General features: G+C 45.2%; 1 protein-coding gene across 5 annotated transcripts in view; it reads left to right on the top strand.

The window, feature by feature from the left end:
* Positions 1–17,904, top strand: part of TCF3 (transcription factor 3) — a 246,785-nt gene that overhangs the window by 179,089 nt on the left and 49,792 nt on the right. For all 5 annotated transcript variants that reach the window (XR_012754630.1, XM_075352621.1, XM_075352618.1 and 2 more), the window contains 3 exons: positions 1,323–1,422; positions 4,380–4,519; positions 4,850–4,970. Coding sequence is in view for 4 of the 5 variants with exons in the window: in XM_075352621.1 (XP_075208736.1) it covers positions 1,323–1,422; positions 4,380–4,519; positions 4,850–4,970 (361 nt within the window). In the remaining variant the exon portion in view is untranslated. The remainder of the gene's footprint in view (positions 1–1,322; positions 1,423–4,379; positions 4,520–4,849; positions 4,971–17,904) is intronic.

Below are 17,904 nucleotides of genomic sequence, written 5' to 3'. Positions count from 1 at the left end.
ATTTATAAATACATGTTAATAACAGTAAATGTTTTGGCTTGTGTAAGATTTATTTATTTTTTTTAATCGTTTTATTTTTTTGTCAAATAGCTGAATAAAAAAAATGCAAAATCATCTCCATTGTATCTTTCCAACCACATACTGATGTGATGATTGCTGCTGACCATTTAGATATGTACTTGAGGTGCTTTAGAATATTATGTACCTTTGTATGCTAGTCTCAGTCTGTACGGTGGTGTAAACAGTATACAAGGCAACATGGGGTTAAGCTGTATCCAGTGAAACTTGATCCTATGGTCTGGGACAGGAGCTGGAAATATCTCTAGGGAGGGGGAGTTAAATTCCACAATGCCAGTAGATGCCTTCTCCATATATCACATATACAGTTTTGGGGAACAGCTTTCTTTTTTTTGACCACTGAACTTTGTTTTACATACAGATTGTGCCGATCACACCTTTGTTCTGCATTTGTGGTTCTGTGTGTATACCAGTTCTTAACATTCTTTCTTCTTCCTGGCTTTTCTATTGCCCTTTTTCATTATGGAAGCACATCCTCTGCTCTCAGCTGCCCTAATTGTTGGCATAGTGCCATAATACAGCAGATGGTACTAGGAGTGTGCGCTAACCAAGCGACACACACAATAATGGAATTATGATTTTTATTTTGTTTACCATTTTTCATTTTGATATTTCTACTATAGAAATGTAATTCCTATTTTCTCTTTATTTTAGTGGGTGGTTTTGTATGTGTACATTAACAGGTGATGTGAATAACATTGTGATTATGGCACTTGACAAGTCAGTTCTTGCTGTGCTGGAAACAGGAAAAAATGTTCTAATTAAGGGCATTCTGACCAAATTGTGATCTCTAGAGCCAAGACAGCAGGTCTAACGGTGTTCTCAGTATGCTGTGCTCACTTGCCTTTTTACCGAACTCCTATATAGAAGGGAATAGACGAGCACAGCCACCGCGCCACATCCCGTTTCTTACCTGGATGTGGAAGTTGTGATTACTATTCCTTCTACACTACACTAATTATATTTGGGCTCCAATATGAAGCACTACAAGTGTTATCTAGCCAGGATGAATTCATCTTGAAGTAAAGGTCTATGGGTAGACTTCCAATTATCTGGCATGCATAAAATATATCTCACCGGTATTCATAAACAATTGTGAACCTAGTCATCCTACAGTGAATGATCTGGGTACTTTTTTTGATATGATGAGCCTAGGTACATTGGGTTCATAGGTGTTTATTTGTGCCAGTAACACCTAGTAACACAATTTTCATCCTTCCTGGTAACTTTCTCCTTGTACGCAGGTATACCCTGCTAATTCAGGCGATGAATACAGCGGAGACCGTGGAAATTACACTTCAAAAACTACAAACTCTGTTTACCCTGGTACATTCTACATGGCAGGTAAGCATGCAAAAATCCAATCATGTTTCTTCTGTAAGAAGTTGTTAGGCCTTTTAACGAGGTCTTCCTCACCCCTGAGGCCAGTGAATGGCTACATAATGTAACTGATGGATGTGACAATGTGACATCAGCTCTGTAAGACTTTGGGCATAATGGAATCCCCACCCCCCCCACCCCACCATCAATGCCGTTTTTCGGGGGCTTGCTTTTTGCAGACTGCTCAGTAGTGTTTATTACATATGAGATTGGGTTTTGCTTTAGGTTTGTTTTGGTTTTTTTCTTTTCTTTTTGAAGCATGATTAACAAAATCAATAGAAGAATTGTGGTTTGGGGGTTTTTTTTTTTTAGTTTTTTTTTCAATGGCCTTCAGGTTTATCTGTAAGAAACACAATAAAGACTTGCCAGGATGGTCTAATAAACTGCCTGGAAGTATAAAGGCCCCGTCACACTAAGCAACTTACCAGCGATCCCAACAACGATAGGGATCGCTGGTAAGTTGCTAGGAGGTTGCTGGTGAGATGTCACACTGCGACGCTCCAGCGATCCCACCAGCAACCTGACCTGGCAGGGATCGCTGGAGCGTGGCTGCACGAGTTGCTGGTGAGCTCACCAGCAACCAGTGACCAGCCCCCAGCGCCGCGTGGAAGATGCTGCGCTTGGTAACTAAGGTAAATATCGGGTAACCAACCCGATATTTACCTTGGTTACCAGCGCACGCAGCTACACGTGCAGAGAGCAGGGAGCAGCGCACACTGAGCGCTGACTCCCTGCTCTCCTAGTTACAGCACACATCGGGTTAATTAACCCGATGTGTCCTGCAGCTACATGTGCACAGAGCAGGGAGCAGCGCACACCGCTTAGCGCTGGCTCCCTGCTCTCCTAGTTACAGCACACATCGAGTTAATTAACCCGATGTGTCCTGCAGCTACATGTGCACAGAGCAGGAGCCGGCACTGACAGTGAGAGGGCGGAGGCTGGTAACAAAGGTAAATATCGGGTAACCAAGGACAGGGCTTCTTGGTTACCCGATGTTTACATTGGTTACCAGCCTCCGCAGAAGCCGGCTCCTGCTGCCTGCACATTTAGTTGTTGCTGTCTCGCTGTCACACACAGCGATCTGTGCTTCACAGCAGGACAGCAGCAACTAAAAAATGGCCCAGGACATTCAGCAACAACCAACGACCTCACAGCAGGGGCCAGGTTGTTGCTGGATGTCACACACAGCAACATTGCTAGCAACGACACAAAAGTTGTTCGTTAGCAGCGATGTTGCTTAGTGTGACGGGGCCTTAAGAATAACCACAATACTGGTACAAGGGGCTGCTGATAAGTCTTTTGGCTTTACCCAGAGAGAAACTAGATAGGATGATGAAACTTTACATCTCTTCCACATACTCTCCACTGCTGTCAACACGCTTCTTACATCGGTATTCCAAGTTCTGTAAGCCTAGCAAAAAAGGATTTCAGTTGTGGCACAAACCAGGCATCCGTAGCAACCATGACATCATAAATGGTGTGAAATTTGGTACCCTTGAGGTGTTTCTTCAGGTTTGGAAACACATGATATTTAAAGGGAGAAAGATCTGGTGCATAAGGTGGGTGGTCCACCAGCTGGAAGCCCAGCTCTGCCAGTTTTGCCGTGGTCGCTTGTGCAGTGTGAGCAGAGGCATTGTCTTGCAGGAACAAGATTCCTTTGGACAGCTTGCCGCGCCTTTTGGCCTTCAGAGCTACCTTCATTTTGGTTCAAAAGTTCAATGTAATACCTTGCATTGATGATGGAACCCTTTTGAAGGTAGTGCACTAGCAGCACACCTTCCATATCCAAGAACACAGATGCCATCACCTTTGTGGCTGATTTTTGCACACTGAACTTCTTTGGATGAGGAGAACCAATGTGCTTCCACTCTTTTGACTGCTCCTTGTTTTCAGGGTCATACAAATAAATCCAGGTCTCATCCATAGTGACCAGTCTATCCAAGAAGTTCTTATCAGTCCGGAAATGCTGACAAATGGACCGGGAAGTTTTCAATCGCATGCTTCTCTGATATGTTGTCAAACATTTGAGGACCCACTTTGCAGATAGCTTTCATGTCCACATGTTTATGGATAATGACACAAACACGTTCACGGGAAATCCCCAAGATATCTGCTATTGCTTTAGCTGGTATTCGTCGATTCTCCAGTATGAGGTTGTGCACAGCATCGACTATCTGCGGAACAACCACCACACTCTGTTGTCCAGGACGTTCCTCATCATTAGTGCTGAAGTGGCCCATTTTAAATTTGGCAACCCAATTCTTAACTGTGGAATATGAAGAGCATTAATCCACCAATGTCTGCGACATATCACCATGAATATCCTTTGTGGACTTTCCTTTCATAAACGAGAATTTTATCTCTCCTCAGTTGCTGTGACTATCGCATTAGACTCCATTTTGTTTTCCCGTGTGCATAGAACACTGTTGCCATAAGCAACAAACACAAAATTTTGAAAACCTATATTAGACACACAAGGCTTTCATGTGATGTAACATTCATTACCATAGAAACAAAAAAGAGATCACAAAGCCAAAGACTTATCAGCAGCCCCTTGTATGATATACTGTACTACATTCATAGTGTAATTCACAAGTGATCAGAGAATTGCATGTTCAACTCCTTGTGAGGTTTAATGAATTTTAAAATATACTTTCTCCTGTGGGTCTGGAAATGTAATAGGTTTTTTCTCAGTGAGCATGTTGCTGAAGTTATAGTATACTATTTTGATTTTTTTTTTTTCTCCTACATGTATTGTTGCAGTCCTGTTAAACGCTAGACTGGGCCATGGTTTGGGGCTGATGCAGAATGAATGTTTTTATTTTTTGTATTGGCAACAGTACAATATTGGAATTGTGTATTTTATAGTTTTTAATGTTAATGAGTAAATCCAATCTAAACATGATACTTTCTGTTAACAGATGGGCTTCACAATTCATCAGATATCTGGACTCCCTCTGGTGGCATTGGACAGGGCAGTTACAGTGCCATTCTAGGTGGCTCTCAACCTTCTCTTTCCCAGCCCTCAGGCTTTAGTGGCCTGCACCCCCATGAGCGAATGGTAATTAATTGTAAAGTTTCAGTTCTGCGAGTCTAGCATATAAGGCACCCCACATATAAAAGAAATTAATGCATTAGTAGAAAGGGGTTACACCTTCAGTGTAATTCTTCTCGCTCCTGTCTGCAGTAGAATATTAACTTCATGTGTATACCAGGTCGTAACACTTCTTCGTATTGTTGTACGACTTCTAGTAAGATGTAATCCTAGTAGCAATGTAGTAATCTTAGTTGGCTGGAATGCCGTGCACAAGAACCATCATCCTTAAATTACAACTGGTAACATTTTGAGATGGCATTGCCCCCTTTTAACATTAGTTTTTCTGTTTCTCAGGGTTTCCAGATGCATTCCAGTGAGGTGAACCCTGCTGTTTCCTCAAGTTTTCCTTCTGCTTCTGCACAGTATGGAGTTTCAAGTCACACATCTCCCATCAGTAGTGGGGATAACATTATAGGTATGTTGGAGTTTATTTTATTTGTTTTACTCACTTATATAGTGACATAATTTTCTGCAGCGCTTTACAGAGAGTATCGACACTGTCCCCATTGGGGCTCACAATCTAAGTTTTCAAAATATCACCTTGGGCAGCATGGTAGCTCCGTGTTTAGCACTGTTGCTTTGTAACATTGGGATCTTGTATTTCATTTATTTATTTTACTCACACTTATATAGCGCTATTAATTCCACAACGCTTTACAGACCTGATCATCACTGTCACCATTGGTGCTTACAATCTTCATTCCCTATCAATATGTATTTGTAGTAGTGTGGGCAGAAACCAGAGTACCCGGAATAGACCCATACAAACACTGGGAGAACATACAAACTCCTTGCAGATGCTGTCCTTGGTGGGATTTGAACCCAGGACCCCAGTACGGCAAGATTTCAGTGCTAACTAGGGAGCCACCGTGCCGCCCATTGAATTATGATCAAGAGTAATTTTTCCAAGGAGTTTGTATGTTCTTTCCATGTTTGTGAGGGTTTCCTCCAACATTCCAAAGGCCCAGTGGTAGGGAATTTAGGTTGGTGGTCTGTAGTGTTGCAGAATATGTCTGTGCTTTAGAAGAAACATCATAGGGGCCAATTCTCACTTTTTGTTCAATGGGGAGCTGCACAAAAATGTTGTGGTTTTTGGCATTTTTTCGCCAATTTGACTCATTTTTGCCGAGTGAAGTTGGGACAGGGTATAGGCATGACCCAAGTCAATTCATCAAAAATATCAGCTTTCTACACCAGAAATGCTACTCCAGTGCTCGCCACTTACTTGAGGAGCATGTTTCTTAATGAATTTGCCATCTTCTATTTTAACAAGACTGGCATAGCGTCATTGTGCACTACACCCGTTTTGATGAAATGGCCCCATAGTTTCCTAACTGACTTACTATTACTGCTGATGAAATCCTTAATACAGCCTTATAGCCGCAAATACTTTTATTTTTTTGTCTTCAGTTTCTGAGCTATAACTTTGCCTAGACATGCAATGAAGATATAACATGCTGAATACCCACTCCTGCCACTAGGGGGCGAATGAGAACTTCCAACCATTTGCAACAATTATGCAGTATGCTCCCTCCAGTGGCAGCTGCAGGCTCACTTTGTTCAATCTGCCTATAGAATTTGGAACTTTGGTTTTTCTAAAAAGTGCAGTTGCTGCTAAGGTATATGAAATTGTCGCAGATTTTTTTTTTTACTGTGGGTTAGCACGTTTTTCGTTAGCCAGGAAAAAAAACACCTAAGATTTGACAGATCTGTAGCAGGAAGAATTCCATTATATAAAATGTCCAGGTTCATGTCCATTTAAAAATCCAAAGCCTGTATCACCAGCTTACCTATTTTGCACTCACCGAAGCAGGTGCCTGGCGCCAGCGGTTTAATAGTCTCTATGCCTCTGTCAATATCAGTGTGACATCTAGGTGGGTGAGGGATGTGTTTCCTCTTTCCCTGTACCAGTACCCCGTGACCTGAGCGCAGTGGGTGATGGTTGTTATGAGCTCTTGTCTACCTGCTACAGTGGACTTTTTGGCCCCACAAGCAAGTTGAACAAGCTATGGCAATTCAAAAAAATATATATATATTTTTTTTTTTTTTTTTGTAACTGTAGTTCCCTCTAAATTAAAAAAAAAACCAACAAAACAATAAAAAAAAGCTATGTACCCCAAAATGGAACCAATTACCGTATTTTTCGCTTTATAAGACGCACTTTTCCTCCCAAAAATTTGAGGAAAATGGGGGGGTGCGTCTTATAAAGCGAATATAGCGGTACCTTGGGGGTCCTGTCTGTGCAGTGATCGGGCAGCCGGGTACCTGTGCTTGCGTGCGGTGGCAGCCGGGTACCCGTGGCTGCGTGCGGGCGGCAGTCGGGTGCTGTGTGCGGCCGGGTGCCGTCGGCGGCCGGGTGCCGTGGGCGGCCGGGTGCCGTGTGCGGGCGGCGGCCGGGTGCGGCCGGTGGTCAGCGGCCGGGTGCTGTGTGCGGGCGGTGGTCGGGTGCCTGTGCGGGCGGCAGATGGCTGCCGCCCGCATGCAAGCACAGGTACCCGGCCGCTTGCACGCAGGGTGGGCGGGCAGCCTACTGGCTGCCACTTTTTGCGTGCGGGGCGGGCGGCTGTGCAGCAAGTTACCCAGTTTGTCCGCGGTCCCAGTTTCAAATGATGGCAGCGGGTGCGTGTGCGCAGATAGAGCTCTTGAATGAGAGCTCCATCTGCGCACGCACTCCCCCGGGAGTCAGCGCGTGCGCAGGTGGAGCCCTTGGATGAGAGCTCCATCTGCGCAGGTGCCATTATTTGAGCCGGGACCGCGGACACTGGGACACTCACTGCACCGGCCTGCTGCATGACTCACTCGCCGACGTTGCTGCTGCCGCCACCACCACGGGCCCCCCGGCTCCTGCCACCCCGGACGCCACCGCACCTGCCACCACGGACCCCGCTGCCACTGACCCGCCGTGCATCCCAGCACAACCTCTGCCTCCTGTGACCCTGCTTCACCACCACTGCTGTCCCCCTCCGGTAAGAGAACACCGGATTATAAGACAGACCCCATTTTTCTTTTTTTTTTTTACCTTTTTTTATGTCTAAGTTTGGGGTGCGTCTTATAATCCGGTGCGTCTTATAAAGCGAAAAATACGGTACATTGTCTACTCTTACAAGAAAACAAACCCTTACTCATGACAGTCTTCTGGTCACCCTTTTCTTTCCAATCCTGCACTGTGCCCAAACCATAGTTGGCATCCATATGTATGTCGGTGCAGTAGCGCAATTTATGAGGTGTGTGCTTCCAGAAGCACAAGCTAGGCACTAAAATGGCATGTTTGCCATTTTCACTCCAACATCCACTATATGATTATTTCTGGAAAACACCTGTGGGGTGAAAGTAGTAATTGCACCCATAAATTAATTCCTTTATGGGTGTGATTTCCGGAAAGGAGTCACTTTGGCAGTTTACTGATGTTCTGGCACCTTAGGTGCCTTTCATATGGCACCCACAAACTATTTCAGCCAAATTTGGCCTACAAAAGTCAAAGACCTCTTCTTCCCTTTTGTTTCCTGTTGTGTCTCCAAATAGTTTCCATCAATGCCATATTTGAGAGAAATTGCAGCATGATGACGTGCATTTTCAAACGTTTGCGCCTAAAAATTCATTTTAATGGATATTCCCTCTCCTGCTCTTTCATGGTCCAATATCAAACATCTGTGGTGTCAAAATGCTCACTATATTCTTAAAGGAATTATTTGAAGCTATGTAATTTCCAAAATAGGGTTGCTTTAGGAAGTTTTGTACTATGTTGTCACCTCAAGGACTCCACAAATTTCACCCGCAATCTATTCCAGACAAATTTTGTGTTTGGAAAGTCAAATTACACTCCTTCCCTTTTGAGCCCTGTCTTGTGCCCAAACAGTCATTTCTAATCACAATTATTTCTGTGTTTAGGAGAAGTTGGAAAACAAGTTGTGGAGACTGTTTTTTCCTATTACCCCTTGAGAAAATGGGGAAAAAAAATACAAGGCTAAATTCACATGTTTGTGGGAAAAATGCAATTTTTATTTTTTCTTTCCTTTTTGTGTGCTGGATAGGGTAAAAGGTTTTTATCTTAAATGGGTAAAATTTGGAGATTATCAAATATTTCAGTTAGAATGCTCCAGATTCATCTACGTTTCCAAAGAATTTGATTTCTCAATTTATCACGAGTCGCAATAAAACAAAGCTTCTAATTGACCAGAAAATGTGTAATGCTCTGAGGTCTCCTAGGACTGTATTGAACTCTTTATTCAATTCTGTATTTTATTCTGTATTTGAGCTCTTTAGCATAAAGCCTTTCTAATGCAAAGTGAACTGATGGTAACCAACTGCCTGTTTAATAGCTCACCTGCACTGACAGACTTTACATGCTTTAAAAAATTATTTTCCTTAGCTTTTTGAGATCAGGCCAAATTTTCTCTTTGCTGCCTGTAAGTCCGAGTAAACACCATTTCCAGTGTCCCTAACACTGTACTATCAACTTAACATGTTGTTTTCTGTGCCTAATATGGTGTCCAGACCATGGGAAACCATCAGCGTTTGATTCTTGACTTGATCACACTTTCTAACCATCTGAGTTTGTGAAAAAAAAAAAACCACACTACAACAGACATTTATGTTCCAAGTACTGATCAGGGGCCCAGTCCTGCTTAGGGTTTTACCAAGGAACTTCATACCATTTGAAACACAAAAATCCTGTTTACAAAAAGAAAAGGAGGCATTGGTTGAGTCACCAATTTTCTCCAGAGGTCACCAAATTACAATAAATCACACATAAGTGGACTTAATTTATTCAGTATAACTACAGCTGTTCTGTGAAGGCATCGGAGGTTTAAGAACATTAGGGATCAAACAGCATCATAAAAACCAAGGGGCCCACCAAATAGGTCAGTGATAAATTTGTGGAGTAGAGTAAAGCAGGGTTAGAGGTTAAAAAAAAATCTCATTGAGCACTGTTCAATCCATTATCCAAAAATAGAATGAGCATGGTACAACAACTACAAACCTACCAGGACATGGGCGACCACATAAACTGACATCTCAAGCAAGGAGAGCACTAATTAGAGAAGCAGCCAAGAGGATCATGGTCACTCTGGAGGAGCTGCAGAGATCCATCCACAGCTCCGATGAGAAAGTCTGTCGAAAGGACAACTATTAGTCGTATATTCCACAAATCTTGCCTTCATGGAAGAGTGTCAAGAAGAAAAATAGATTTTAGTACTCACCATAAAATCTGTAATCTTCATTTGGGAACACAGAACCATGGGGTAGACTGCTGCCACCTGGAGGCATCTAAATAAAATTTGCTCTTCCCTGGCAGACTATATCTTGCCTGCTGGAGACAGAGTTCCTCAGTTTTTTAAGAAAGCAGTAGGAGGAGAATGAAAGGAAAAGGAATTAAAAAAGAGAGAAAAAAAAAAAAGAGAAGCGATAACGACCTGCCAACTGGGCAACCAAGGGAGGAAACTGTGTCCCCCAATGAAAACATTAAGAAACAGATTTTACGGTGAATACTAAAATCTGTTTTCCTTGTTCTTCTTATTAGGAGACGCAGGACCATGGGACGTCCTAAAGCTGTCACCAGGGAGGGAAAAAAAAATAAATATCATACTGTTATCACCTAAGCTTCTGCCCCATGTCAAGCAGACGTCTTGGCAAATCCTACCAAGGCTTGGATCTGCTGAGGCAAAAGTATGGACTCTGTAAACCTTATAAAATATATGCACCAATGCCTAAGTAGCTGCTTTACAGAGCTGGAAAAACGATCCCTGATGACTCACCGCCCAGGAGGCTCCCACCGCTCTTGTAGAGTGTGTTCTAATCTTAAATGGAGCAGCCCTAGCCTTAGAACCATAGGGCGGGATATTTGCATTCTTGATCCAGCGGGCAATGGTTGCTTTAGAAGCATCCGGACCACTACGAGGGCCTTCTGGGATAGTAAACAAGCAATCCGAACACTGAGTGAAGCCGTAGCTGATAAATAGTACCTTACAGCTCTAGCAATGTCTAAACTATGCAGAGTCTTCTCAACTAGATGAGCTGGAGCTGGACAAAAGGAGGTTAAAATAATATCTTCATTTAGGTTAAAACTCAAAACCACCTTTGGGAGAAAATATGGAATTGGCCTCAATATTACCTTATCTTGATGAAGCACAAGATAGGGAGCACAACACGACAGCCACAAGTTCCAGACTTCCCAAATAGAAGTGATCGCTATAAGGAAAGAAACCTTATATGAAAGAAAAAGTGTAGAGTTATCTGATAGGATCAAAACGCAGGGACTGAAAAGCTTCCAAAACAAGATCAGATCCCAAGGCTCCAGGGGAGCTTGATGGGGTGGTCCAATTTGCACCACTTAAGGGAGCAAAGGCTTTACCTCAGGTTTAGAAGTGAAGTCCTTCTGAAACAAAATAGCAAGGGCAAACACCTGACCCTTGAGGGAACTAAGTGCCAGTCCTGCTTCCAATCCGGACTGCAAGAAGGAGAGCCGTGTTTGCAATGTCCTTTTCCATGCAAAGTACAGGTAGACTAAAGGCCCCGTTACACGCAGCGATTTTGTTAACGATATCGCTAGCGAGCGTACCCGCCTCTGTTGTTTGTGCGTCACAGGCAAATTGTTGCCCGTGGTGCACAAAAGCGTTTGGAGCAGTCACACGGACTTACCTGCTTAGCGACGTCGCTGTTGCCGGCGAACCGCCTCCTTTCTAAGGGGGCGATTCGTGCGGCGTCACTAAGCGACTGCTCAATAGAAGAGGAGGGGTGGATTTAAGCGGCCGTAACAGCCCGCCCACCTCCTTCCTTCCTTCCTAATTGCTGGCGGCCGCAGGTAAGCTGCAGTTTGTCGTTCCCACGGTGTCACATAGCGATGTGTGCTGCCTCGGGAACAACTAACAACCTGTGACCTCAACAATCAACGATATTTTGAAAGTGAACGACGTGTCAACAATCAACGATAAGGTGAGTATTTTTGATCGTTAACGGCTGTTCGTTGGTGTCACACGCAACGACGTCCCGAACTATGCTGGATGTACGTCACAGAATCCGTGACACCGGCGATATATCGTTAGATAAGTCGTTGCGTGTGACGGGGCCTTTACTCTAACGAAAATAAGCCCTCCATGTTCAATGATACTTTTACTGAATATGGCTCCTGGGTCCTAGACATAGTATGAATAACAGGTTGAGAAAGACCTATGGCCCTCAAAATTGCGGTGTCAATAGTGACGCCGTCAAATTGAGCTCTAAGTTCGAGTAGAAGAACAAAAGGTTGAGGTGAAACTGAAGAGCCCATTGGACATCCGCCAGGAAATTGACCACCTCCGAATACCAGGCTCTCCAGGGCCAGTCTGGAGCAATGAATGTAACACCCCCTGCTCTGATCTTCTTGAGAAGTCTGGGTACAAGCAGCAGAGACTAAAACGGATAAGGCAAAGAGAACTGGAAAATTACTCAGGCATCGATTGCGAATGCTTGAGGTCCCTGCATCTTGTCACAAATTTGAGCACCTTTTTATGCATTCTGGATGCCAAGAGATCTATATCTGGAGGACTCCACCCTCGACAAATTTTCTCAAACACTTCCGGGTGGAGAGAACATTCCCCCACGTGGTGCCGCTGGTGACTATAAGGTTATGTGCTCACGCTGCAGAAAATGCGTGGATTTTGCCGCGGATTTCTCGCGGAAAAGCCGCGGATTTTCCAGAAATCTGCAGCACAGCTACTCCCCAGCCATTTCTAAGGCATTTGGGAAATGCTGTGCCCACGCTGCGGATTTTTCCGCAGCGGAAATCGTGCGGATTTTCGTGCAGAAAAATCTGCAGCATGTCAATTATTGTTGCGGATTTTCGTGCGGATTTTGCCTATTCATTTGAATTAAAAAAAATCGCAAAATCCGCAACAAAATCTGCGTCAAATCCGCACCTTTGAAAAGTTGCGGATTCCGGGGGAAAGCTGCGGATTTTGATGCAGAAAAATCCGCAGATAGAGTCCCGTGGGCACATAGCCTAATAAGTCCTCATCCCAATTGTCCACCCGTTATATAAACCACTGAAATTAATGGAATTTTGTCTTCTGCCCATTCTAAATTTTCTGCGACTTCCATTTTGGCAGATGAGCTTTGTGTGCTTCTTGATGATTGGTGATTTGATATAGGCCACTGTAGTAGCATTGTCCAACTGCTTTCTAATCGGCAACCCTCAGACTAAGTGCTGCCAATTTAAAAGGGCTGGATGAACTGCTCTGAGGTTTATCACGTTGATCAGAAGTCGTCTCTCCTAGCTGTTCCAAACTCCCTGGACCATCAAATGACTGAATACCTCTCCCTAGCCAGAAAGGCTGGCATCTGTGCTCAGCACCTGCCACTGTATGGGGCGAAAGGAGCCACCATGAAGTAACGTGAGAGACTAATTACATTGAGCTGGGAGATGGATAGGCAGACAAGGACTGTATTGATCTGTCCCAAGAGGCTAGAAGCATTTCCTGCAGAATTCTTGACTAGAATTGAGCAAACTGAAACACCTCGAATGCTGCCACCATTTTACCTTGTACCTTCATGCAGAACCAAAGGGGATGCTTGCCCGGATGATTCAAGGCCCTGATGGATGACAGAAGAAGATAATCTCTTCTGAAAAACTAATGATGCCTGAATGGTGTTGCACACAATACCCAGAAATTGTAGCCTCTGCGTTTGGACAAGCTTTGTCCTGTTGATGCTCCAGGGTCTGAACCACAATCTTCACAATTTCCAGATTCTAAGCAAAGGATAGCAGTTTGACAAGCATATTGTCCTGATAGGGAAAGATCATTAACCCCCTGAATCGTAGCAGTGCCATTACCGAGGCCAGGATTTTTGTGAGCACCCTGGGCACTGTTGCCAGCCCAAACGGAAGCACCCTGAACTGATGGTGATCCCGTCTGACTGCAAAGCTTAGGAAACCTTGATGGGTCGGATTGGTACTTACAGATAAGCATCCTGAATATCATTGAAAGGAATTCCCTGACTTCCATGGATGCAATCTCAATCTTGAAACGACAAAGCCGACCCATTTGTTCAGATTCTTTAAATTGGCCCAACAGACCCATCCTTTTTGGGGTTAACTAAGAATAGAATAGGTTTCAATAAAACCGACTGAAGCGCTCTGAAAAAGGAATTCCTAAAAGTAACCCTGCCCAAAGCAGGGAAACTAATAGCTTGATCGAAATACTCTCATGCTAGAACACTTGGGAAGACTAGAATGAATGAAATTATCCTGAGGTAGCGTGGTGAACTCTAACTTGTATCCCGAAGAGATGACGTCTCTGGCCAAAAAAACGCTGATTGCCACAACCCATGCCTCCAGAAAAAGGATCAAGCGACCCCTCCAACTGGGAGAAACGCCTAACTGTGGGGGCTACCAGTTATAGATTAACCTTTCTGCTGTCTCTGGATCCGGAGAGCTTTAGACCCTGATCCAAAGGAGCGTTTCATTGGAGTAGACTTAGTTAATCCTTCTATGTTCCAGAGGAACACTCTGCCTGACCTGCCGACTCAACAACTCCTGTGCTGGAAATTGACCAAAGGGGCGAACCTGAAAAGCCCCTCCACCTCCGAAATGGATGGCTGGTTCTGGACTAAGGAAGCGAGGAACTTCTTCTGCTTGTAGCTTCAAAAATGATTTTATCTAGCCTGGTTCTAAATAGGCGAGAACCCTGGAATGGCAAACTTGTAAGAGGCTTTTTCAAAGCTATGTCTGCCCTCCACACCTTAAGCCAGAGCATACGACAGATCGCCATGCATTTATACGTCACCTGGGCAGAGTACTACGCTGCATCTAAAGATGCTGAACAGAGATATATTCCTGCCTGCACAATCTGATCAGCGATGTTGGCCAACTCCAAAGTCTGAGAGTCGGCCAAATGTTTAGCCCATGCAGTCACTGCCTTGGAGACCAAAGTAGCATAAAAAGCTAGAGAAAGGGCAAAATCTGCCACCTCAAAAGCAGCCTTTGCCGTGGATTCTAAATGTCTATCCATGGGATCTTTAACACTAGAACATGCAACCGTAGAAATCTAAATTAGAAAACAACCTAGCAAGCCTGCGAGGCCCCAGGTATGCGATCTATGGTTAAAGAGCTGCAACGTTTGCCAGCGGCAGTGGTCACTTTGGAGAAACTGGATAAGAGTAGCCACCCCTGGACAAAGAGGCCACCAGTTCTGCTGTGAAGGGATATAACACCTCCATGTGACTATGCTTATGAAAGCGTTTGAGTGAGTGCACCAAACCTCTTTCTAAACATGAAGCATTTTCAAAGGTTTTGGAAAGACTTACCCACGCGCTTACCACTCCTAAAGAACACTGTTTCGGTAACAGGAGGGGGTGGCGTAGCTGTAACGCCAAGAGACGTCAATGGCCAGCACCAAACCGTCCGCCATCTCCCCCAATTTTCCCACTTAATATGGATCTAAGACAGATTCTGAGCTAGAATTACAATCTGAGTGCATTAGAGAGAGTGTCCCATGAGGAGGAGAAACTGATCTAAGGTGCCTGCCCTGAGCAGGAGACCAGGACTAGGTAGAACCCAGAGGTCATCTGGACTGCATGCTCGACTGGCCATACTTGTGTGGTGTTGATGGAAGATCCGATACACTTAAAGCAGCGATCAGAGCTCCTGGGTGCGCAGCGATCAACGGCAATTGCTGTACAACCATACCCAGAGTCTTGGACACTGGTGAATTTAGCTACAGACTGAGCTAAGTCACGAGCGAAGGCAGGAGGGTCCATATTCTCCTCCAGTGTCAGAGGTCCCCTGGGTGGCCAACAGTAGGGAAGCAGGAAGAAGGGTACAGGCGGTATAATAGGGCACAGACTGACCAATGGTAAACTTTGGTATTATACCTCATACATGCGTAGAAAGAAGTAAGTCCAGGTGAGTATGGTCTTCTCTAGATTCAGACCTTGCAAGAGTGGAAATAAAGACATAATGAAAACTACCAGAGTTCACTTAACCCTTGATAAATACTGTTTAAGTGCTTAATACCAGCCTTCAGACGTCAACAGCCTACCGCATCCACACTGCCGGAATCTGCTTCCCCTGTGAGCCGTGAGGCGGTATACACTGACGTGTTTCTGTGCCCCCACACCACTTAAAAGGTGCCGTGCCTTTTAGGAGTAAAAGGTGGAACCAGAGGGGCAGGAAGCCAGCATGGTGAGCCACTTCTGCTGATTGGCTGAAAGAAGCAGCTGCACTGATTGGCTGAATGAAACAACGGCCATCGGTTGGCTGAAAACGACCCACCCAATGGTTGGTTGGGACTAGAGATGAGCGAACCGGCCGTGGTTCGGCTCGAGTTCGGTTCGTCGAACGGGGGTCCCGTTAGAGTTCGGTTCGACGAACCGAACTCGAACCGTATAGGAAACAATGGCAGGCAATCACAAACACATAAACACCTAGAAAACACCCTCAAAGGTGTCCAAAAGGTGACAAACAACACACAACACAAACACATGGGAAAGTGACAAGGACATATACTCATGCGAAAACAAAGGAGCTGGACAAGGAAAAAAAGGAGGAGACACAGATATGGGTATATGCAAGGGAACGTCCATTCCATTACTGTGCAACTTGAGCCCTGCTCATTTTAGGCTTCCAATCTGGATAAATTGCCTGAGCTCACCACGTACGCCTTGGGGATCTTGTTGTGTCCCGCAGCCAGCATTTTCTCGGAACGTGTCCTCAGTGCTGCTGGGGGTGTGCTGACAGCTAAGCACACGCATCTGTCCACTGACAATGTGGATAGACTAACGTTCACCAAGATGAACAAGTCATGGCTCTGAGGACTTTTCTTCCCCTGGGTCATCCAGGGGAGGTGAAAGGCGCGCGTATTTTTGAGAGTGCTTCATGCAAAGCATCTTTTTCATCTTGAAAATGGGGGTCAATTGATGCCAGTCAAGTGGGGGTTGTGTAGCCCAATTAGTGGAAACGAGGGAGACTGTGGTTGGAGTCCCCTTGCTGTTTTTTACATGCTTTTAGAAGGGCATGACATGGCTTAGAGCTTGACTTTCAGCATCTGCAAACTGTTGGCTTCCAAAATGCTTCCTTTCCAACCTTTTTAACCGAGGATTTTCGAGACCTTATGCCCATCGCAGTGCCCCAAGAGCCGATGCCCATGCGCCACTCCTTCTCCAACAAAGGCGTGCACGCGCTACACCAGCATGTCGCACCAAACATCAACGCTTCTTTGAGAAACTGTGTGACAGGGTGCATTTCACCACAGATACTTGGCCCAGTAAGCATGGACAGGGGCGTTAAATGTCGCTGACTGGGCAATGGGTTACTATTGGGAGAGATGGAGAAGGGTCTGCTGTACAAGTCTTGCTGTCCCCACGAGTTGTATCAATCCTTCCTCTGTATGTAGAAGTTAATACACTGCTTCTGCCTCCTCAACCTCGTGTGGGTCCTTCACCTCGGCCCAAACCCTGTGTGGTCAGGGCACCCTTCCTTGTAACTGCGCACAAGGAAAACCACACACCTCCTCCTTACTATGCTGGCTGCAGAGCTCAATGCCATCATGCGGTCAAATGTTTACTTTGAAATGTGAGTCACACCGCTGAGAAGTTGTGGACGGTTAGCTCTGGAGACCAAGTTTCATCAATGGTTGTCTCCACTCAACCAGCAGCCAGGGAAGGCCGAGTGTGACAATGATGCAAACATGGGTGCGGCCCTTCGCCGTGACAATGTGACACACGTGCCTTGTGTGGCTGACGTGTTGAATCTAATTCTCCAGCAATTTTTAAAACACCATCCCGGCCTACATGGCCTTGTGCAGCGGGTACGCTCGCTATGTGCTCACTTCCATCATTCGCACACAGCAGCTCAACAACTTTCGTCGCTCCAGAAGTCTTTAGGTCTGGTGGTTAAACGCCTGAAATGCGATGTGCCGACACGCAGGAATTTGAATCTGCACATGTTGCAGCGTTTGTGGCAGCACCGCTGAACCCTGCTGCAATACGTTATGACATATAGCCTGGCCTAACTTGATCCAGAGGTGGTGCAGATCACGCTGCTGGAGTGGTGTCAGATCAAGGACCTATGCACCCTTCTACACAGTTTACAAATGTCGACGAAGATGTTTAGCACTGGCAATGCCATTCTCAGCGTGACAATTCTGGTCATCTACAAGATGGAGCACACTGTAAGCATTATTCGGAGTCAGGTGTTGGGACAAGAGGAAGGGGAGGAAGTACAGGAGGAGTCATATGCGGAAGGGATAACAAGATCTACGAGGTCCAGATGGTCAGCGGCACCTAGGTGGCAGTCATGGTGGGGGAGAGGGATTAACAAGGGCGCATAGTATCAGCAAAAAGTGTTGAGGAAGGTGCAGGAGCCCATGAAGAAA

Source organism: Anomaloglossus baeobatrachus, chromosome 1, assembly GCF_048569485.1.
Source record: "Anomaloglossus baeobatrachus isolate aAnoBae1 chromosome 1, aAnoBae1.hap1, whole genome shotgun sequence".
In the NCBI taxonomy this organism is placed as follows: domain Eukaryota; kingdom Metazoa; phylum Chordata; class Amphibia; order Anura; family Aromobatidae; genus Anomaloglossus; species Anomaloglossus baeobatrachus.
Note: the sequence above shows the minus strand (reverse complement) of the source record. Positions and strands in the feature narration are given on the sequence as shown.